This window comes from Delphinus delphis, chromosome 19 (genome assembly GCF_949987515.2).
Source record: "Delphinus delphis chromosome 19, mDelDel1.2, whole genome shotgun sequence".
NCBI lineage: Eukaryota > Metazoa > Chordata > Mammalia > Artiodactyla > Delphinidae > Delphinus > Delphinus delphis.
The window spans coordinates 57,753,490-57,777,539 of record NC_082701.1 but is presented as its reverse complement, the minus strand read 5'-3'; the positions used below and the strand labels follow the sequence as shown (position 1 = coordinate 57,777,539).

At 42.3% G+C, this 24,050-nt stretch overlaps 1 protein-coding gene across 1 annotated transcript in view; it reads right to left on the bottom strand.

The window, feature by feature from the left end:
- The window catches only part of ULK2 (unc-51 like autophagy activating kinase 2), a 66,470-nt gene that overhangs the window by 13,551 nt on the left and 28,869 nt on the right, over window positions 1-24,050 (bottom strand). The window contains exons 13-19 of the mRNA XM_059997625.1: window positions 22,830-23,001; window positions 13,941-14,001; window positions 8,304-8,441; window positions 5,062-5,207; window positions 3,278-3,358; window positions 1,133-1,419; window positions 63-250 (exon numbers count right to left, since the gene is read on the bottom strand). Coding sequence (XP_059853608.1) covers window positions 63-250; window positions 1,133-1,419; window positions 3,278-3,358; window positions 5,062-5,207; window positions 8,304-8,441; window positions 13,941-14,001; window positions 22,830-23,001 — 1,073 coding nt within the window. The remainder of the gene's footprint in view (window positions 1-62; window positions 251-1,132; window positions 1,420-3,277; window positions 3,359-5,061; window positions 5,208-8,303; window positions 8,442-13,940; window positions 14,002-22,829; window positions 23,002-24,050) is intronic.

Below are 24,050 nucleotides of genomic sequence, written 5' to 3'. Positions count from 1 at the left end.
TAGGAATGGATGCACTGTTACAGTTTCCATGTTTAGGGCTGGAAGGAAATGGCGTCTCTTACCTGCCAAACGCTGCCCTGACCTGCTGCTCGGACTTGTGCCTCTCCCCTCCTTGTACTGAGAGACAGTGAGAGCATCCCCGTGGGTCACTCCCATCCTTCAACTGCCCCTCAGAAGGCCCGCGGCGAGTGGCCAAGGCTGGCAGGTTGGAAGACGCTTGCGTTTTCGGGATTTTGAAAGGAGCCGTGGTCTAAGGGAACACATGTAAACTGGTTGTTATGACGTAGGAATGTTCAGAACCGTCAGGCTCATGGCACAGTAGCTGGAGCAGAGACTCCAGACTCTGTCAGTCTTGGATTCAAATTCCGGCTCTTCTGCTTCCAGTCTCTGTGACCTTGACAGTTCATTTACGCTAGGCCTGTTTCCTTTTTTCAGGCTTAAATGGGAACGTGTATATAAAGCATTCAGCAAGTAAAGGACTTACACTTTGCCTGGTACACGGCAGGTGCTGATTAAATTGCAGCTATCCTCTTCCTGAATGCTGCCTATAAAGTACTTATGATACTAGTTCATGACCTACTACTGAGAGTTAAGCTACTCCATGGTATTGCTGCTTCCACATCCACTGTGCTTGGCTATGCGGCCTGCAGGGACCTTAAATTGACACCAGCCCCTCGTACAAGCACACGCCCTAGACAGCAGCCCACAGAGTCGCAAATAAATGTATGTTCCGGATACGACTTCCCTGACAGGGCTGGTGATCTCCCCCCGTCTCCCAGGGCCTTCCCGCTGTGTGCCCCTTGGACAAGACCCCCGTGGAACTTATCAGAACCCTGCTCTTTTGGTTTGGATTGACCCATCCAGTCTTGGCCCGGGAACCCCAGAGCACTCCACCCACAGACCCTAATAAAGGCATGTGCCCAGGTCCTGTCTCTCTCTGCACTTTGACTTGACTTCCCCGTGTGGCATCTGGGTGCTTCTTCCAGGACCGGTGAGTAACCAACTTCTCTATTTCAATTTCTCCTGTGGTCCGTTGCTGGACCTCAGCTGACCACCCGGAACAAAATGCCCCAGTTAATAAATGTTAATTTAGCAAAGTCACAACATCTACAAAAGGGCTTAATAAACACACCTTAGTAGGGGAGCCAATGATTGTTGGTAATGGAGTTTTGAAGAACCAGTCGGAACTCCGCGGGGAGGACCCCGCGTGCTTGGTGGGAGAGGTCCCAAGGCTGCCGGGCCGACTGGGCTGGGGGGAGCAGCTGCACCCCGCCCCGGCGTGGGACGGGCACACGGGGTCCGAGTGCTGCTTTCTGAGCTTCTGCTTGCTCTGGTAGATGTCAGTGAGGGTGGAGGCGCTCTGCAGTCTAGCACCCAACAAGAGTGGCTGGGGCGACGGAGGCTGCGGCACGGGAGAGCCTGCCGAGGACACAGAGACAGCGTTAACCCAAAGGGAAGAAGAAGTGCAGGGCAAAAACTGGCGAGTTAAGAAGACACCTCTTCAAGGAGAGTTCCAGTGAATGTCTTGTTTCCTGTGAGATATTCCAAAAGTTGTTTACCTGGCAAGAGACATTTTTTGGCATCCTTTACAAACAGTGACAAGCACACTGCCGTTGGCCCTCCCAGGAGACAGGGGTTAGTGACGACGGGTCTGTCGGCTGTTTTACCAACAGCGGGCACACAACTCAATTAACATAACGTCTAGTCAGCACCACAGAGAGCTAAAGAGCGCGTAAAGCCAACGAAAACAACAAAAATCTACATGGAACGAGATGATTTTCACTCTTTATATCGATATGTATGTGTGTAGTATCAATGTAATTATTCTCTTTTCTCACATAGCAACTAAAAGAAACGTTTCAAGCTAAACTAGAATAGCTCTTTATTCAAAAAAGAATGTTGGAAAGAAAATTAGAAAGATAATATACTTTTCCTGGATTTTGTCTAAAAATAACAAGCATACGCATATTTTTGTCAGTTTCACGAAATTCATTTAAAACCTAAAGTGTCCATCTTCTCTACAAAGAAAACACTTGTCCACAGATATTATTGCCTCTTAAGGGGACTCTGGGGGATGGGGTCTTGATACGATGAACAGCTGGCTACAACAAGAGGATTCCCCCCCACAAACCCTGCTGTTGCTGACTTAACATTCACTAAGCCTGGGGCTCCAGTTACAAATTCCTTGGAGTTTCTTGCAAGCTGAACTACCACCAATAACGTTAAAGACACACAAACCTTCTTAGTGGCTGATAACCATCACCTTTCCCCAAACAGGCAGCAATAAACAGGAGCTCTTGCTGCCAACCACTCCTGGCTTATCTCACCCTAAATCTACCATTTCACTTTTCAGAACTGGGTTCTGCCATACATGTGTGTCTACACGTACACATACACAAACAAACACTGATAAAGTGTTATGATCCGGAGAAAGTTAATCAAGCTTTATTTTTAAAGAAACACAAAATATGAAACACTAAACCTAGAAAAGAGTGCTTTTCTTTTCTTTAAAAAACCTCTGATTGATTTTTTTTTTTTTTTTTTTGCAGCTGCGTTAGGCCTTTGCTGCTGCGCGCAAGCTTTCTCTAGCTGCAGAGATGGGGGGCTACTCTTCGTCGCGGTGCACAGGCCTCTCCTGTTGCGGAGCATGGGCTCTAGTCGTGCAGGCTTCAGTAGTTGCAGTGCACGGGCCTAGCTGCTCCGTGGCATGTGGGATCTTCCCCGGACCAGGGATCAAACCCGTGTCCCTGCGTTGGCAGGTGGATTCTTAACCACTGCGCCACCAGAGACGTCCCAAGAGTGCTTTTCTAAGTAACAGAGCATTCCTTTAACTGCCCAACTCCTCAAATGCACATACAATAAAATTTGACTTATCAAAGTGTGATTTGCGCAGATCTTTTCAGGCATGTATATTTTATATAATAAAGCAAATAAACATCCATTAGTTTTTTTTTATCTGATGCTAACTGGTAGCTTTTATCAAAACCAGTATTAAAGTAATGAAATTTCATTTTCTAGATTGATTTTCATTATCTGTGGGACAACAACCAGAGTTTAGCCAAGTTGTGTAATTCCTAGGACTTAGTCTCATAAAAGAATCCTATACGTAGGCGATAACCAACCGGCAATGATACACTAGAGCACATTAGCATAAAAGACAGGAGAGCAGAGAAAATACTTCACGTAAACTCTGTTGGTTTGTTAAGACTGGAAAAACATATCTCGAATTCACTTACGATGGGATTTAAACTATTAACATTGCGAGTCCATCTCCTACCTGACCAGTTCCTGCTCCTGGATTCCTGGCCCTGAGGATGCCCACAGCAGCACTGACTAAACTGCTCAGGAATGGTGCCAACTGTGAAGAAGGGAAGGGTAAAGCAGGGAGAAATGGCTCACAACTAATATAGCATGGAAAAGGCGACACATGCACAGATCGTACATTACAGGTGACACAATTTAGCGAAGATGTAGTTCAGCTCACATGTCCTAAGCCACAGCGTGCTGGGCAGTGCTGAGATCAAAGCACCGTAGGACCTGCCCGGAGGGCAGAGACTGGGTAAGAGCCAGGCAAACCTTTGACGGAGGTCTCGGGCGTGGAGCTGCTGGGGCCCAGCTGCTGCCCGTCCACCTGCCGCATTCCCCTCCCACTGAGGTTGCCCCCGGGCTGGCCCAGCCTGTGTGGGTCACGGTGATTCTGGGTGGCTTGTGCCTGGGGACGCTCCTCAGAACTCACTGGCCGTCGAGAGCCTGCCCACCCCTCCTTCCAGCCCTCTGCCTCGGGGGTCAGGCCTACAAGGTGGTCAGAAAGGGCGCCCTGCGGTCCCTGCTTCCTACCCGCTCTCCCTCACAGCGGCTGCCCAGGCGCTCCGTGCACATTTCTGCAGCCCCCTTCTTTGCATCTACCGTTGCGAACCCGAATTAGCAAGAGTGGGAGGCGGGGAAGGCTTCCGGGCGCTCAAGTAGACGTGCGTCTCCAGCAGCGGCGGAGCAGTGGGCAGAGACTCGACCCCGAGGGAGGGCCGCGTCCCTGAGAGCAAGTGTTGGGGCCTCGTCCGCAAACTCCGGGGAGCCCGGGGGCCTCTGAGGGGGCGAGGACACGCCAAGACTTTGCTTGAATAAGATTTTTCATTTAAGAGTAGTGTCCAAACCACTGCCACAGGGAAGTGGTGACATTAACTTTTAAAAAACATTATCACTGTGGTTTTCGCCTTGTGAACCGAGGCTGCTGGGCGAGGCTTCGGCCCCGCTCGCTCCGCCTGCTTCCGAGGCGCGCCCCTCCCTCCTAGTCCTACTCCGGGGCGGAGATGGAGGGGGTGGGGCCTCCCCCTTTGGATGCGCGTGCGTGTGTGTGCGCGCGTGCGTGTGCGCGCGTGCACGCTTGCCCTCCCCGCTCCCGTTCTCCCCCACGTCGCCGCTAGGAGGCCGCTGCTCACGGACTCTGGATCTCTGTTGCCCTGGCCTCTCTCGCGTGTGTTCTGAAGCGGGAGCGTTTTCTCTTAGCTAAGCCCCTGAAAATGTGGTTCGAGGTCTCCCTGTTGGGTTGGGATTGGCTGTTCTGTGGCCTCCCTGCGTGCCTTGGGCGGCTGTTTTCGAGCTCCCCGTGTTGCTCCCCGCGGTGTCCAGGAGAGGTGGGAGGATCCGCAGTGGAGCTGCCACCCGGTCGCCCCCGCAGCGGGAAGGCCTCTGGTGGACGTAACCCAGCGCTGTCACGTACTCTACTGCCTTTTAATCCTCCTAACTCCTAGTGCCAAGTAGGGTAGGCATATTATGTACTTTCACCTAGGGATTCTGAGTTTGTGTTTAGAGCCCAAACCCAGTGGAGATGCTTTTTATCCGCAAGACCCATTTATATCATCCTGTTTCCGACAGCGGTCTTAATGGCGTTATACAGAGGTTCTCAAGAGGGAATCAGAGAAGGGTAGGGTTGGAGGGGCGGGATGTGGCTCCCAGCCAGCTGGGACTCACTGCCATCGTGAGCCAGTGTTCCTAAAGGGAGTGTCATGTCGCATTGGTCACAATGAAAAAAGGCTGGAAACAACTGCTATAAATTCTCCTTACCCGAAGGGGAAGGTGAGTAAGGCCTGGAAGACCCCGTGGAGAGTCTTCGTCCGACCGCCTGTACTGCGTCTGCCGGCACCGGCGAGCAGGATCCCAGCCGGGGGAAGCCCATGGGGCTGGTGTTAGACCTTCGTACCGCCGCAGATCTAAAGGGAAAAATAATATTACTCCCTCACCAGCAGGTTCTAGGACTTTATTTCTGTCTTTTCTCCTAAAACTTCCTAACAATATGCCGTGGAGTAGATTTTTTAAACATATGGAACGTAGTGATATGCAACAAACATAAAACCTATAAAATTATACAGAGTGAGGTCTCCCTCCCATCCTTGTATCTGTCTACCTAATTCCCAACACTTCCTCAATCCTGCTCAAAAGGTTACCATTATTTTTAGTTTCTAATGTATCCTTCCAGAGTTCCTTAATTCAAAAACAAGCAAACTGAATATATAATCTTATTTTCATCTTGTTTTAACAAAGGTAATAGATTCCATACCAATCATTTTCAACATTTTTGTCTTAGATCCCCTTTATATTCTTTTTTTTGCGGTACGCGGGCCTCTCACTGTTGTGGCCTCTCCCGTTGCGGAGCACAGGCTCCAGACTCGCAGGCTCAGCAGCCATGGCTCACTGGCCCAGCCGCTCCGCGGCATGTGGGATCTTCCCAGACCGGGGCACGAACCCGTGTCCCCTGCATCGGCAGGCGGACTTTCAACCACTGCGCCACCAGGGAAGCCCCCCTTTATGTTCTTAAAGTTACTGAAGATACCAGAGTTTTTATTTATGCAACTTATTATATCTATTGATTTTTATGGTACTAGAAGTTAAAACTGAGAAATTTTTGTAATTATTAATTCATTAAAAATAATAAACTTATGACACAAGATTATGAAAAATATTTTCCAAAACAAATTATTGAGAAGCATGACATTATTTTGCAAATCTCTAACGTCTGGCTCAAGAGATGGCAGTTGGGTATTCATAACTGTTTCTACATTCAGTCTGTTACATGTGTTATTTTGGGAGAAGTACATGAAGAAAACACTGCCTTATAAATTTGTAACTGGAAATAGGAGGAGCACTTTGGTAGCCTTTCAGATACTGTGACACTCCTCTTTGACGCTACCCCAAAACTCAGCAAGTGGTCATTTCTAAGATCAGCTGCAATATGGAATCTGAAACCACATCGGTAAAATTTGTACTCTGTTCCATTAAACTCCATTCTCTGGCAAAAATATCTTGTACTTGGAATGGATCTTATATCTATGTATGCTTTTTTAAAAATTTGGTCATTTGGAAAATACTGGTTGACAGAGTTATGCAGATATTCCGAACACTGACGCATTATACAATATCAAAAAGTCACATTCATATCAAAATATCACCACCAACTTAGTTCACTTTTGACAAAATGGCTGTCAACAACACAGCCACAGCTGTCCTCTCAAGCACCAGGTGTTCCATGAAAAAGTGGCTAAAAGTCAGCTCACAATGAAAACAACCATACAAGGGCTTTTCCTTAGGACCACTACTCCGATGTGCAGCAAAGGTGCTTTATGCCTACTTTCCACTCAAGGTGGAGATTTTCAAAGAGAGATAATACCTTTCACTGTTTCACTAAAGACACTCCTAGGTACTACAAGTGTGTGGAGGTAAAGAGACCAGGGCTAACAGCAGAACAGGAGCCACTCCCGTGACCTGTCCTGAGGCACCAGCAGCTTTCCCATCACAGCGTTCACACCAACAGTGCACGTGTCAGCGCAGTGAAGAAAGCAAACAGTATCCTGGAATTACCATGGAAATGGTCTCCACCTCATGGACCCTCTGAAATGGAGCCGCAGACCACACTTTGAGAACCACTGCTAGTGCACTGTTATTCACTTTGCTTTTTCCATTTCACAATGTACCTTGGAAACCGCCCTACCTCACCACACAGAGAGCTTCCTGACTCTCTCTGGAAGGTGTTCCACTGTCACAGATGGATCAGAATAAATCTGTCCCTTACTGGTGGGCACTGGGCTTATTGCTCATCCGTTGCTATTATAACAACTAACCACTTTGTATACATATGATTTTATACACAGGCAAGGAATATATATCTTAGAATAAGTTACCAGAAGCTGACTGATGGGTCAAAGGATATATGCATTACTGATTTTCACAGGTATTGCCAAATACTCTTCCTAGAAGTTTTCTTAATTTACATCGCACAAGACGGTGAGGATCCTTTTCCATTCACTGAGCTATTCCTTTGGTGGGTCCTTTTAATCTAAAATCTTGTCTCCTCCAATTTTGGAAAAAAATTTCATAATTATTTCCTGGAAATTTTCTTCCTCGCTATTATAGTTTTCTTTCTAGAATGCCTAAACTAATTAATCCTTGAAGATTATTATTAATTCACACTTTCCATCTTCTTGATTTGATTATCTATTTCAACTATTTCCTCAACTCTGTCTTCCAACATTTACTTTTGTTTAGTTCAGTTATTCTGTTTTGTAATGTCCAAGAGGTCTTTTTTACTTCGCTTGTCTTCAGTAGCATTTCGTTCTTACTTACAGATGCAGTCTCTAACCCAGCTCTGAGGTACTAGTTCTTCATGTAAGTTTTCCTCTCTTTGCACTCATGTACTTTCCTCCAGATGCAGCTTTCCTGCTGTCAGCCGTCCGCCTCCGTCTGGCCACCCCGCCTGAGCTATGACTCCGGCTGCCCTGTTTTGCCTGAGCCCCGCCTGCTCACACACTTACCCTGCCCGGTGGCGACAGCAGGCACCCCTCCGTTGTTCTCTTTCTCACTTCCAGAAACGCATCGGAAGCGGTCACCCACTCAATACTTATTCTCGTTTTACTTGTCTTTGTGGGCTTATACCTTTGTCATTCCTTTTCTACTTGAGTGGGGTTTTAGGATGTGGGAGAAATAAATAATATGTACATAGTCTGCTAAAACTGGTGAGATTTCATTTTTTAACAAGTTCTTCCTCAATTCTTAAAAATAATTATACTTGTGGACAAATATATATATATATATATATATATCTCATACTATATTAATTACCCAGCCAAGCTTAAATATCATTTAGATAGATCCATTACAAAAAAATTTATTATTATTCAATTTTGTACATCTCCATTATACACATACGTAAGAGTCTAAGTCGACCATGGAAATTAACAGATGTTTCAATCACAACAACAACAATTTTAAAAGAAAGGAAGAAAAAATGGGAAAGGAAGCAACTGCTAGCTTACCTTGGAGAGCCATGCAGATTTGTGCCAGAGCTGGCAGTGGAGGTGAGGTTCTGCTCTATGCGCTGGTAGTTCCTTATCTGAGTAGGGACGGGAATGGGGGTGGCTGCGCTGTGAGGGGACACAGTGGGCTGACACTGCCTGCAGACATCATTCATTGAAAAAGGAAAGAAATACAAGTGAGACCACTTTCCTTTCATCTGATGCATTGGTGGTATTTAGAGGAAATTCTATAAGAAGCCAAATGATCACTTCTGAATGTGAATAAGAAATGATCATCTTGAAAATATACATAAAGCCAAAAAAACCACACTTGTCCTTTACAGAAGTCTACTGGTCTGCACATGCACACTGAGGAGGAAGGCTTGTAAGAAGAAGGGGACAGAGGCCCCTCTGCAACAACAGGAAGAGCCACAGGCCACAAAACGCAGCTTCATCTGCTCACACTCTGCTCTTCACTCCTCATGCAAGAGGAAAAATACTTCTAGGAAAATATGCTGGGTACAAGAACAGGAAGTTCAAGAGTAGAGATGACTGGAATGTTTACAAAGTTATGAGTGCAGTAAGCATTCCCAAGGAACTTGACTTTGATGCAGACTGAAAATACACTGTGTGACTCTCCCTATACACTGTGTGACTCTCCCTGCACATAACCCATCTGAGGTCCACATTTTGTAGTGTAGCTGGTTTCTTTCCTTGCTTTTCATAAATTCAGAAACAGCATGTCCTTAGATGACTTTCAATTCAATTTACAACATACCTTAAAACATCAGGGACAGTACTGGGCCTTAAGAAAGATGAGTTATTTCCTTCTTTTGCCCTTCTGTAATTCTAAAAAAGCCACAATCTCTCCCATTTTTGCCCAATTACAACCTTACAGAGATAAAGAGATTATATATTTAGTTACCTAAACAAACAATATGATTATCTTCTAAAGTGTCACTTTAGAACCTTTGGAACCATTACTTCATATTTAAATAAAAAGAAAATCTAGGGACTTCCTGGGTGGTCAAGCGGTTAAGACTCTACGCTCCCAATGCAGGGGGCCTGGGCTGGATCCCTGGTCAGGGAACTAGATCCCCCATGTCTCAACTAAGACCCAGCACAGCATGCATGCACGAATGAATAAACAAATAAATATTTAAAAAAAAAAGAATCTAAGAGACAAAAGTACCCCCCAATTATAAATCTAGATATTAATGAGTACACTAAATAAAGATGTAATCTGGGACATCAGTAACATAAAGGTGAGGGGCAGTATACTCTTATACTCTATACGAGTAGAGTTTTTATATGTGATTGAAGTTATCAGTTTCAAATAGATTGTTATAACTTTAAATTATTTTATATAATCTCAATGGTAACCTCAAAGAATATACCTACAGAATATACACAATAGGAAATGAGATGAGAATCAAAGCATATCAGTACTGAAAAAAACAACAAGATACAAAGGTAGTAAGAGAGGAAATGAGGGACAAAAGAGCCACAAGACATACAGAAAAGTAACAAAATGGCAGTAATAAATCTTTCCCTGTTAGGCTGGAAGTGAAAGGATGGAAAGAGATATTCCATGCAAATGGTACCCAAAGGAGAGCAGGGGTGGCTACATTAACATCAGACAAAATAGACTTACAGTCAGATGCTGTTATAAGAAACAAAAAAAGGACATTATATAATGATAAAAGGGTCAATTACCCAGGAAGACATACGAATTATATATATTCATGCACCAAACATCAGCACTACCACACATATGAGGCACATACATAACAGACTTGAAGGGAGAAAAGACAATTCTACAGAAATAATCGCAGGCTGAACCCACACCCTCAATCATGGATAGAACAACCAGATGGAAGACCAATAAAGAAACAACCGCCTGAACAGCGCCACAGACAACAGGACCTAACAGACGCTGCAGAACACTCCCCCCACTGACAGAACACATTTTTCTCTGATGCACTGGAAACATTCTCCAGGATGTACCACATGGTAGGCCACAAAACATATCTTAACAAATTTAAATCATACAAAGTATCTTTTCCAATCAATCACACAGGATAGAAACTAGAAATCAACAGCAGAAGGAAAACTAGAAAATCCACAAATACATGGAAACTAAGCAACACAACTCTTAAACAACCTATGGGTCAAAGAAGAAATCTTGGAAAAAATCAGCAAATAACCTGAGAAAAAGAAAAATGAAAACACAATGTACCAAAACTTATGGGATACAGTCAAAGTAGTGCTAAGATGAAGTCTGTATCTCACATTCGAAAAGGTCTCAAATCAACAACCTAACTCTATCCCCCAAGGAACTAGAAAAAGAAGACAGCTAAACTCAAAGTTAGCAGAAGGAAGGAAATAAGAGGTAGATGGCAGAACATATACAGATTATGCATCTTGATTTATTCAGAACTCTTTTTCTAAGATTCTGGTTGTCTTCCACTTGAGGGAAGAAAATAATAAAGATTAGAGGAGAGGTAAAGAAAACTGAGAAAATGGAAAAACAATAGAAAAAAATCAAGGAAGCTAAGAGTTGGTTTATTTTTTTAAAATAAAATCAATGAAACTGACAGACCCTTTGCAAGATTAACTAAGGATAAAAGAGAAAAGACTCAAAATCAGAAAGGAAAGAAGGGACATAACTAGTGCCACAGAAATAAAAAGGATTTTAAGAGAATACTATGAACAATTGCTTACCAGCAAACTGATAACCTAGAAGATACAGAAAAAATCCTACAAATACACAAACTACCAAGACTAGATCATGAAGAAAGAAAATGTGAACAGACCCATTACTAGTAATGAGACTGAATCAGTAACTGAAAACCTCCCAACAAAGACAAGTCTAGGACCAGATGGCTTCACTGGTGAATTCTATCGAACAGTTAAAGACTTAACACAAACACCCAAACTCTTCCAAAAATTTGAAGAGGAGGGAACACTCCCCAACTCATTCCATGAGTTCAGCATTACCCTAGTACCAAAGCCAGACACAGACACTACAAGAAAACTAGAGAATATCTCTGATGAAATTTGATGTGAAAATCCTCAACAAAATACTAGCAAACCAAATTCAACAGCACCTTAAAAGGATCAAACACCATGACCAAATGGGATTTACAGTATACCACCATTAACAGAACAAGGACAAAAATCACATGATCATCGCAATTGATGCAGAAAGAGCATTTGTCAAAATCCAACACCCTTTCATGATAAAACCACTAAATAAAATAGGAACAGAAGGAAATTACCTCAATATAATAAAGGTCATATATGAAAAGCCCACAGCTAACAGCATACTCAATGGTGAAAGACAGAAAGCCTTTCTTCTACGATCAGTAATGAGACAAGAATGGCCACTCTCAACACTTCTATTCAACGTAGAATTCCCAGCCAGAGCAATTAGGCAAGAAAAAGAAATTAAAGACTTTCAAACTGAGGAAGAAGTAAAATTATCTCTGTTCACAGATAACATGACCTTAAATGTAGAAAACTCTAAAGATTTCACATGTAAAAAAAACCCAAAACATATTAGAGCTAGCAAACTCAGCAAAGGTGCAGGATACAAAATCAACACCCACAAATCAGCTGTATTTCCATTTCCTAAAAATGAACAATCCCAAAAGGAAATTAAGAAAACAATCTCACCGACAATAGTATCAAAAAGAATAAAATACTGAGGAGTAAGTCTAACCAAGGAGACAAAAGACTTGTATGCTGAAAACTACAAAACACTGCTAAAAGAAATTAAAGAAGACATCTCATTTCCATAGACTGGATGACTTAGTATTTAAGATGTCAATAGTACTACCCAAAGTGTTTTATATGGATCAGTGCAATCCCTATCAAAATCCCAATGGCGGGGAGGGGGAAGGGTAAGCTGTGACAAAGTGAGAGAGTGGCATGGACATATATACACTACCAAATGTAAAATAGATAGCTAGTGGGAAGCAGCCGCATAGCACAGGGAGATCAGCTCGGTGGTTTGTGACCACCTAGAGGAGTGGGATGGGGAGGGTGGGAGGGAAGGAGACGCAAGAGGGAAGAGATATGGGAACATATGTATATGTATAACTGATTCACTATGTTATAAAGCAGAAACTAACACACCATTGTAAAGCAATTATACTCCAATAAAGATGTTAAAAAAAATCCCAATGGCAATTTTTGCATAAATAGAAAAATAAAAAAATCTATCCTAGAATTCATATGGAATCTGCAAGGACCCTGAATAGTCAAAATAATCTTGGAAAAGAAGAATAAAATTAGAGGTCTCATACTTCTTCTTTTTATTTATTTATTTATTTTTTTGCTGCGCCACATGGCTTGTGGGATCTTAGTTCCCCAGCCGGGGACTGAACCCAGGCCCACAGCAGTGAAAGCACTGAGTCCTAACCATTGGACCACCAGGGAATTCCCGGAGGTCTCATAGTTTTTTATTTAAAAACATATTTCAGGACTTCTCTGGTGGCGCGGTTGTTAAGAATCCGCCTGTCAATGCAGGGGACATGGGTTCGAGCCCTGGTCTGGGAAGATCCCACATGCTGCAGAGCAACTAAACTCGTGCACCACAACTACTGAGCCTGCACTCTAGAGCTCATGCTCCACAACAAGAGAGGCTACCACAATGAGAAGCCCATGCACCGCAACGAAGAGTAGCCCCTGCTCGCCACAACTAGAGGAAGCCCGCGCGCAGCAAGGAAGACCCAACACAGCCAAAAATAAATAAATTTTTTAAAAAACATATTACAAAGCTACAGTAATCAAAACAGTGTGGCACTGGCATAAAGACAGATCTATAGACCAGTAGAGCAGAACAGAGAGCCCAGAAACAAACACTTGCATACATGGACACATGATTTATGACAAGGGTGCCACCACCACTCAATGGAGAAAGGACAGTCTCTTCAGCAAATGGTGCTGGGAAAACTAGACATCCACATGCAAAAAATGAAACTGGACCCTTATCTTATGCCGTATACAAAAATCAACTAAAAACAGATTAAAGATCTAAATATAACAATATAATATATAACCATATAAAAGTATACAGAGGGACTTCCCTGGTGGCACAGTGGTTAAGAATCCGACTGCAAATGCAGGGTACATGGGTTCAAGCCCTGGTCTGGGAAGACCCCACATGCCACGGAGCAACTAAGCCCGTGCGCCACAACTACTGAGCCTGTGTTCTAGAGCCCGCGAGCCGCAACTACTAAGCCCGCGTGCCACGACTACTGAAGCCTGTGCGCCTAGAGCCCGTGCTCTGGAACAAGAGAAGCCACCACAATGAGAAGCCCCCGCTCGACACAACTAAAGAAAGCCGGTGTGCAGCAATGAAGACCCAACACAGCCCAAAATAAATACATAAATAAATAAATGTATATTAAAAAAAATAAGTATATGGAGATCTGTTCCACAACACTGTGGATATACTTAATGCTATTATTGAACTCAAACTGAAAAATGGTTAAGATGGCAGATTTTATGTTTTTTAACACAATTTAAAAAGTTTTTAAAGAATAGATTGTGAAACAAAGTAAATTTTACATCAAGAACACAGAGTTCTATAATTTACTCACACACACAAAAAATATGAAAAAATGTTTAGTGAAATATATGCAAACATACCCTCCACACACCAAGAACTCATTAGAAGCACGTCTGCCAGCAGTGCCCATCAGCATATCATCTAAAGGGAAAAGAGAAAAATACAGTCAGTTCTGCTATACCACCTGTTTAAAAAATGTATATATATTGTTCCAACATGACTATTAGGAAACAATCTGATCACAGTACGAATTTACCATTTGCTTATGTTGTGATTTTGCCCATGAGTAAAAACAGGTGAGCACGGAACACTGCACCCAGCTGAATTCACAGGCTGCCAACATCAGTTCTTTTCAGGGTAAGTGTATTGCAGTGTATACATATTTCTTCACCTTTTACCATGTGCAAAACCTGTGCTGTTTTTATCATGTTCCTTTTCATGTGCCATGGACAAAGGTTTTGAGTGTTGTGCTCCTAATCCCAATTTGCCCATAAACTCTGTGGTTTTTACTAAACTACTTTGCAGGGTGTGGTGACTTTTAGGAACATGTGTGTCACGTTGTAGTACAGCTGCCTGTATCCGAAGTCTAATTCACTCTAATGCTGGAGCACCCACACTCCTGCATGACACTCTCCTGTGTCTTGCACGGGTAGCTGAACAAGATGTCATGAAACTGGGGCCTCTTGGACACAGATTCCACAGGCCATCTTCATGCTCAGACATCACTCGTCTAAGGGAATAGAGCACAGCTCAGAACACAGGGGCCTGTCGCCTCTACACCCACTAGATCATACTGCCCTGTGTGACCTTTACATGGCTGCAAAGGTATAATTCATATGTGTTGATGTGAAATAGCAGTGTTGACCAAATAATATAAATTTTTAAAAATAAAATAAACTATGGTAACCTCAAAATACTCAAAAAGGAAAAAAATAATCACAAATATCCTTTTGAATGGCCCTACATGGAACTGAGAAACACATTTACTTTGGTCACTACTCTCATGAAGCTTACATTCTAGTAGTGAAAGAAGGTAATAATACCAGGCAGTGATAAGATGTATAAAAGGAAAATGAATCAGGGTAAGGGGATAAAGAGAGGGGCAAGAAAGGAGTCGATTTTAAAGACAATAGTTTCCTACGGAGGAAACGGGGCAGAGGGGACAGGGTTGGAAGCTGGAGTTCACTAAGAGTTCACCTCTTCATTTTGTAGCTTTGAGTTTGGAATCATACATCATTATGAAACAAAATTAAGTCAAAAGAAAAGAACAAGCCCTAGAAATCAAAAATAAAATGAAGTGATAGAACCTAATCATATATCAACTTGGTAGCATAACCACCAGAGGGGAATGAATGCTTTCTTTCTTTTCTTCTTTTTTTTAAGTTCTTTATTGAGGATTTTTTGTTTTTGTTTTTGTTTGGGTTGGGTCTCCGTTGCTGTGCGTGGGCTTTCTCTAGTTGCGGCGAGCAGGGGCTACTCTTCGTTGCGGTGCACAGGCTTCTCATTGTGGTGGCTTCTCCTGTCGTGCAGCATGGGCTCTAGGTGCGTGGGCTTCAGTAGTTGTGGCGCACGGGCTTAGTTGCTCCGCGGCATGTGGGATCTTCCTTGACCAGGGATCGAACCAATGTCCCCTGCACTGGCAGGTGGGTTCTTAACCACTGCGCCACCAGGGAAGTCTGGGGATGCTTTCAAGTGACTTTAAACTCAGTAATTTAATTGGGGGGGGGGGTGCGGGAAACACCCAACTCCAGGCCCCTGGAGTCCTCCTGTTCCACCTGAGGCGAGAGGAAGAATCTGAAACACCTGTGAAGTTCACAGCCCAGAGGCACAGGCTCAACGCAAGGCAGAGCCCCAATCACAGGACTCGCCCACTCCTCACCACCACATCACTAAAGGCCTATTGACAGCAGGTCCTTTCACCCGGTACATCATGTGCGCCTATCAAGAAAGAATTACAGGACTTCCCTGGTGGTGCAGTGGTTAAGAATCCGCCTGCCAACAATGCAGGGGACACGGGTTCGAGCCCTGGTCGGGGAAGATCCCACATGCCACGGAGCAACTAAGCCTGTATGCCACAACTACTGAGCCTGTGCTCTAGAGCTCACGAGCCACAACTACTGAGCCCAAGTGCTGCAACTACTGAAGCCCCCACGCCTAGGGCCCGTGCTCTGCAACAAGAGAAGCCACCACAATGAGGAGCCCGCGCACTGCAACGAAGAGTAGCCCCCGGTCGCCGCAACCAGAGAAAAGCTCGCGTGCAGCAACGAAGACCCAACGCAGCCAAAAATTTAAAAAATAAACTTATTTTTTAAAAAAGAATCTTATTTCTTTAAACAACAAAAAAAGAAAGAATTACAAGGCATATCAAAAGGCAAAAAAAAAAAAAACACACTTTTTTTTTTTTTGGCAGTACGCGGGCCTCTCACTGTTGTGGCCCCTCCCGTTGCGGAGCACAGGCTCTGGACGTGCAGGCTCAGCGGCCATGGCTCACGGGCCCCGCCGCTCCGTGGCATGTGGGATCTTCCTGGACCGGGGCACAAACCTGTGTCCCCTGCATTGGCAGGCGGACTCTCAACCACTGCACCACCAGGGAAGCCCCCAAAAAAACACACTTCGAAGAGACAGAGAAAGCATCAGAACCAGACATGGTGGGGATGCTGGAATTATCAGACAGGGAATTTAAAACAAGTATGATTAATATGCTCAGGGCTCTAATGGGGAAAGCAGACAGCATGCAAGAACAGATGGGCAAGGTAAGCAGAGATGGAAATCCTAAGATCCAAAAAGAAATGCTGGAGATATTCACTGTAACATTAATGAAGAATGTCTTTGGTGTGCTTATTAGTAGACTGGACATGTTTGAGGACAGAATCTCTGAGCAAGAGTATTATTTCAAGAGAACCCTTGAAAACCCAAAAACAAAGAGAACAAAGACTTAAAAAAAAAAAACACCCAAAAAACAGAACAGAATATCCACAGTCTGTGGGACAACTATAAAAGGTGTAACATGTACATAATGGTGATTCCAGAAGGAGAATTAAGAGGAGCAACAGAAGGAAATACTTGAAACAATGACTAAGAATTTCCCCAAATTAATGTCAGACACCAAGCTACAGATCCAGGAAGCTCAGAAAACACCCAGCAGGGTAAATGCCCCAAACAACTACATGTCAGCATGTCATTTTCAAATTACAGAAAATCAAACATACAGAAAATATCCTGAAAGAAGCCAGAGGAAAGGAACACCATACCTACAGAGGAACAAAGATAAGAATTACATAGACTTCTCCTCAGAAACCATGCAAGCAGAAAGAGAGCGGAGGGAAATATTTAAGGTGTTGAGAGAAATAAACCACCAACTTAGAATTCTGTACCCTGCAAAATTATCCTCCAAAATGAAGGAGAAATAAAGACTCTCAGACAAATAAAAATTGAGGGGATTTGTTGCCAGTAGATCTGCCTTGCAAGAAGTTCTTTAGAGAGAAGGAAAATAATATGGATCAGAAAACTGAATCTACATAAAGAAGGGAAGAACACTGAAGAAGGAAGAAGTGAAGGTAAAATAAAAACTTTTATTTTTATTATTATTTTTTAATTGGAGTAAAATTGCTTTACAATGTTGTTAAGTTTCTGCTGTACAATGAAATGAATCAGCTATATGTAGACATATATCCCCTCCCTCTTGGACCTCCCTCCCACCCCGCCACATCCCACCCGTCTAGGTCATCACAGAGCACCGAGCTGATCTCCCTGTGCTATACAGCAGGTTCCCACTAGCTATCTACTTTACACGATAGTGTATTTATGTCAAACCTAAGCTCCCAATTTGTCCTAGCTTCCCCTTCCCCACCGTGTCCACATGTCCATCCTCTATGTCTACGTCTCTAGTCCTGCCCTGGAACTAGGTTCATATGTATCATTTTTCTAGATTCCACATATATGCGTTAATATACGATATTTGTTTTTCTCTTTCTGGCTTAGTTCACTCTGTATGACAGACTCTAGGTCCATCCACATCTCTACAAATGACCCAATTTCATTCCTTTTTATGGCTGAGTAATATTGCACTGTATATACGTACCACATCTTCTTTATCCACTCACCTATCATTGGACATTTATGTTGTTTCCATGTCCTGGCTATTGTAAATAGTGCTACAATGAACACTGGGGTACATGTGTCCTTTTGAATTATGGTTTTCTCAGGGTACATGCCCAGTAGTGGGGTTGCTGGGTCATATGGTAGTTCTATTTGTAGTTTTTTAAGGAACCTCCATACTGTTCTCCATAGTGGCTGTATCAATTTACATTCCCACCAGCAGTGCAAAAGGGTTCTCTTTTCTCCACACCCTCTCCAGCATTTATTGTTTATAGATTTTTTGATGATGGCCATTCTGACTGGTGTGAGGTGATACTTCACTGTAGTTCTGATTTGCGTTTCTCTAATAATTAGTGATGGTGAGCATCTTTTCACGTGCCTCTTGGCCACCTGTATGTCTTCTTTGGTGAAATGTCTGTTTAGGTCTTCTGCCTGTATTTTAATTGGGTTGTTTGTTTTTTTGATATTGAGCTCCATGAGCTGTTTACAGGTAACAATTTGTTCAAAATAACAGCAACAGTGTACTCAGTTATGTATGCTTCCCTATATATCTTATGTGTACATATACATACATACTTATGTAGCTTATATATAAGTGAAATTAATGACAGCAGTGATACAAGGGATGGGAGGAAGGAATTAGGATTATTTTGTTATTGATATTGTAAGATACCCACACTATTTCTGAATGGTATAGCATATTTGAAAGTGGGCTCGGATTAGTTACACATATATATTGCAAATCTAGAGCAACCACTAAAAAAAATTAAGAAGAGGTATAATTGATATGCTAAGACCGGAAAGAAAACAGAACCATAATAAATGCTCAATTAAAACCACAAAAGGTAGAAAAAGAGTGGAAGACAAATATAAGAACAAAGATCAAGGACAACAACAGAAAACAGTAATGAATATGGTAGATACTAATCCAGGTACAGCAATAATCACTTTTAACGTCAGTGGTCTAAATGCACAATTAAAAGACAGAAATTTCAAAGAAGATACACAGATGGCCAACAGGCACATGAAAAGATGCTCAACATCGCTTATTATTACAGAAACGCAAATCAAAACCGCAATGAGGTACACCACCTCACACCAGTCTGAACGGTTACCATCAAAAAGTCTACAAATAATAAATGCTGGAGAGGGTGTGGAGAAAAGGGAACCCTCCTACCCTGTTGGTGGGAATGTAAACTGGTGCAGCCACTATGGAGAACAGTATGGAGGTTCCTCAAAAAACTAAAAATAGAGATGCCATATGATCCAGCAATCCTACTCCTGGGGATATATCTGGAGAAAACTCTAATTCAGAAAGACGCATGCACCCGTATGTTCATAGCAGCACTATTCACAATGGCCAAGACATGGAAACAACCTAAAGGTCCATCAACAGATGAATGAATAAAGAAGATGTTGTACATATACACAATGGAAATTACTCATAAAAAAGAATGAAAAATGACATTTACAGCTTCATGGCTGGATCTAGAGATTATCATACTAAGTGAAGTAAGTCAGACAGAGAAAGACAAATACCATATGTCACTTATATGCGGAATCTAAAAAAATGATACAAATGAACTTATGTACAAAACAGAAATAGACTCACAGACATAGAAAACAAACTTATGGTTAGCAAAGGGGATAAGGAGGGATAAATTAGGAGTTTGGGATTAACATATACACACTACTGGTATATAAAACAGATAACCAACAAGAACCTATACTGTATAGCACAGAGAACTATATTCAGTATCTTGTAATAACCTACAACAGAAAATAATCTGAAAGAGAATACATATATACATATATGTATAACTGAATCACTTTGCTGTACACTTGAAAATAACACAACATTGTAAATTAACTATACTTCAATTTTTAAAAAAGTAGGAGAGGGGGAGGGGGAGCTCTACAGATGAGCCACGAGTCCCACCCACAATGCAGGAGCTGCAGTTCCCTTCAAAAAAAAAAAAAAAATCAGTGGCTTCCAGGGGTTAGGTGGGGAGAAATAAGTAAGTAGACCACAGAGGATTTTTAAGGCAGTGAAAATGCTCTGTATAATAACAATGGTGGAAACAAGTCATTATACATTTGTCCAAACCACAGAATGTACACCACCAAGAGTGAACTCTAAAGTAAACTGTGGACGTTAGGTGACTATAATGTGTCAATGTCGGTTCATCGTTGGTGACAAATGTACCACTCTGGTGACTGATGATGACAATGGGGGAAGCTATGAAATAAGGGGTACATAAGGGTATATGGAAAATCTCTACCTTTCTCTCAATTTTGTTGTATAACCTAAAACCACCCTAAAGAATTAAATCTTAGCGAGCTCCCTGATGGACTAGTGCTTAGGATTCCAAGCTTTCACTACCGTAGCCCAGGTTCAGTCCCTGGTTGGGGAAATGAGATCCCGCAAGCTGCGTGCCGTGACCAAAAAGGAAAAATTAAATCTTTTAAAAAACTATCTTGGGCTTCCCTGGTGGCGCAGTGGTTGGGAGTCCACCTGCCGATGCAGGGGACACGGGTTCGTGCCCCGGTCCGGGAGGATCCCACATGCCGCGGAGTGGCTGAGCCCGTGAGCCATGGCCGCTGAGCCTGCGCGTCCGGAGCCTGTGCTCCACGGTGGGAGACGCTACAGCAGTGAGAGGCCCACGTACCGCAAAACAAACAAACAAACAAACAAACAAAAACTATCTTATACATATGATATACTTCACAATAACAAATTTTTACTAATTACATGGCAGGGTGTGGTCAACCATAACAAATGCTGTGGACACATCAAAAAGATGAGGACTGAGAAATGACCCCTGGGATTTGGCAGCATGAAAAGACCTCGACAGGAGCAGTTTTGGAAAAAAAGAAATGTTTTTAAGACAACATTTATACAACTACAAAAAAAACCAAAGGTAACTTGAATAAAACAAAAGGTGTGAATGTCCTTTACATAGAAAAGTATAAACATGCATCAAAACACACTAAAGAAATCTAGGTGGAGGAACAAACACACAAACATTCTTGAGTAGACAATTCTCTAGGTCCCTGAATAGGTCTTAGAGAATCAATACAATGCTGATCAAAATCCCCAGACGGTTTTTTGTAGGAGTTTCAAGTTGAAATTAAACTATATGGGGGAGGAAAGGGGGCTGAGAATAGTCTGGTGACTCCACAGAATTCTAGGAGGCTCCCCACCGTCACCTTCCACCCCAGCTACGCACACACACTGAAACAAATCCTTTATATACGCCTGATATGACAATATCAGTGTAGAAAGGACAGAATATTCAATAACTAATGCTAGGGTAATTGATAGAGCCCTTATTCCATCTACACAAATTAATTCCAGGTAAAGTTAAATATGAAAAAAAACGATGGAAATCTTTAGAAGGCACCATGATGACATTGGGGCAGCATGACAGAGGTGTTAGTGGCTACAACTTGCTTATACCAATGTTTTATAGAGTTGAAGTTGTACATATCTAGAGCATCCACCTGGAAGAAATTCTGGCACAAGGACATCTGTTATAACACATTTTGAACAGTAAAAAGATAGAAATGTTCCAAGTCATAATCAGTAGGGAAATAGATAAACTATGGTTTAGTTGTACTATAAATATCATATATTAAAATGAACTAGATACACACCTAGATACAGATCTAGATACACAGCAAAAATATGAAAAAGCAAACTACAGAAAACAATATTCTATGTAACATTTACTTGAAACTAAAATCATAAAAATACTACATGTTCTTTATGGATACAGGGGCATATTAGAATTACAAATCAAGAGGAAGAATATATCTCTGGCAAGAGAAGAATGATGCAAGTACTCTGGCTGTACCTACAGCATTTTATACCTTTAAAAAGACATCTAAAACAGGTATGTCAAAATGCTGACATAAATAAAATTAGCACGGTGGATGATCTGAGTATCTGCCGCGTTATTTTGTTTGAAATATTTCACAATTTAAAAAGTTTTAATTACCTTTTTAGTGAAATAAAACCACCACACAGGATGATTTTTAAAGGCAGCTGCCAGCTCTCAGCAGACGGATCAGGGCCCGCCGCTTGCCTTATGTGCCGTGTGTGTTTCCCCTGCCCCAGCCAATCAGCCCCGAAGCATGTTTGGTCTAGGGCCACAGCCTTCACAACAGCCAGCGCAGGGGTGAATGTAAGCAGCTACTAAATATGTATTTGACAAACAACTAGAGACCTCTTGATACAAATGTCTCCAACTTTCTACATCTGCACACAGTCAACTGGGTACTATTCACTTGTTGAAAGTAATCGAATTTCCAAACCATGTTTCCCTCTTTTTTCATGGTTTTGTCTAACTTCTCTTTCTGTGGGTTTTCTGCTGCCCTTCACTGTTCCACAGAACCCTGACTGTATTCAGTCAGCTTGGATTCTGCTTCCTTTATACAAATTCTTCCTGTAAATTTATGAGGCTCATTCCTGCACTCAGGCCAGTAGCTCCTGAAGCACCATCCAGACTGTTTTTAAGACCCTTTGACTCTCAGGCTTTTTCCAGAAGAGGTCTTCCTTTAATTCCTTTCCTTAAATTTAATTTTTCTCATTATGTTGGCTTCTCTATTCCTTTCTGTTTGGATACAAACAGAATTTGAGATCATTTCCTACAAAGTTTTCATCTACCTTCAGAATCCAAGGTTACTGTCTTATAGAAGATGACTGAGCAGATTACAGGAAGGTAGGTAGATAGTTCTGGAATTCCATCAACTAAATAAAATGTCCATTTGTAAAGGTGTCCTACACAAGACAGCGTGATATAAAGGTTAAAAAATGCTAGTCTAGTAAATTCAGAAATATAATGTGTACAAGCAGAAAAGATTCTCACATGAGTGGTCTGACGAGGTGTTGTGTGGAACCAAAACAAAGTCATCCGTGTCACAAGAAGAGTTCTTGCTACTAGTACTGGCGGAATCTTTGGACACCTGGAGGGAGCTGGGAGGACCCAACGGTGGGGAGGGTAAGCTTTCTTCCTGAATATGCTGCACATCTGGAAGGGACTAAAATTAACAACATAAAATTAAAAGTGGCCTCATAATAAAATGCAAGTCAGAATAGCCATCAGACTAAGGAATATTTTTTTCATGAAAGTGGCATAGAGTTCAATTCCATTTAAGATTAAAAAAATCTCTTTGGAAAATCTTTCCCTTAGAAAAGCACAGTTTAAAGTGTCTTTCCATAATGACTTCTAAAATGTCTTCTAAAAATGATACTTAAAAATACATCATACCAAAACAACAACAACAGCAAAAACCCCATCATACCAGTTATCACACGTACAAGCTGCCTCTCCTGAAATGGGTGAGGGGAGTTTTTAGCATCTCCACATCCCCGTTTCAGCGCATGGCCTAGCAAAGCAGATACTCAATACCTGTTTACTTCATGACTAAAACAAAACGTCCAGGGACTTTAAATTAATGACATCCTGCACACACAAAGTTTTAAATCTCCAATGAAGAAAACATTATAAAAGGGAAAGCGAGAGACCCATGTTCACAGTAAGGATAAGGGCATGTAAGCACAGAGATTATTTACACTTCCAGAAGGAGAGATTTAGAAAACCTTACAGGCGTGGGTGTGTTCCTTTTGTGTTCTTTTTTGTCAAGGGAAGGAGTTGATTTGTGGGAGACAGGACAGGAAGGGAAGAAAAGCATATAAAGATATTTAAAGATACGTGGGCGTAAGTAGCTACAGACCTCTTGACACTTGCCCACTTCAAGGACACTAGTGACAACTCTAACTGAATGTCTTCATCATACAATAGTTTCCTAAAACAATGAACTTCGTAGTTTGTTGTGTTAGGTCCCCATTACCATGTTTAACCTTTGTTTCTATTTAAGAAAAAGGAAAATACGACATAATATGCTCTTTCAACCCCAGGGTTAGACTGCTACTGCTCCTGTGAATGTCACTGAGCAATGAAATCAGTCTCAGATCTCCTTATCACTTCTTTGTGTGTGTGTGTGTGTGTGTGTGTGTGTGTGTGTGTGTGTGTGTGTGTGTGTTTGACATACACATGATATAAATTCTCCTTATCACTTTCTGAAGA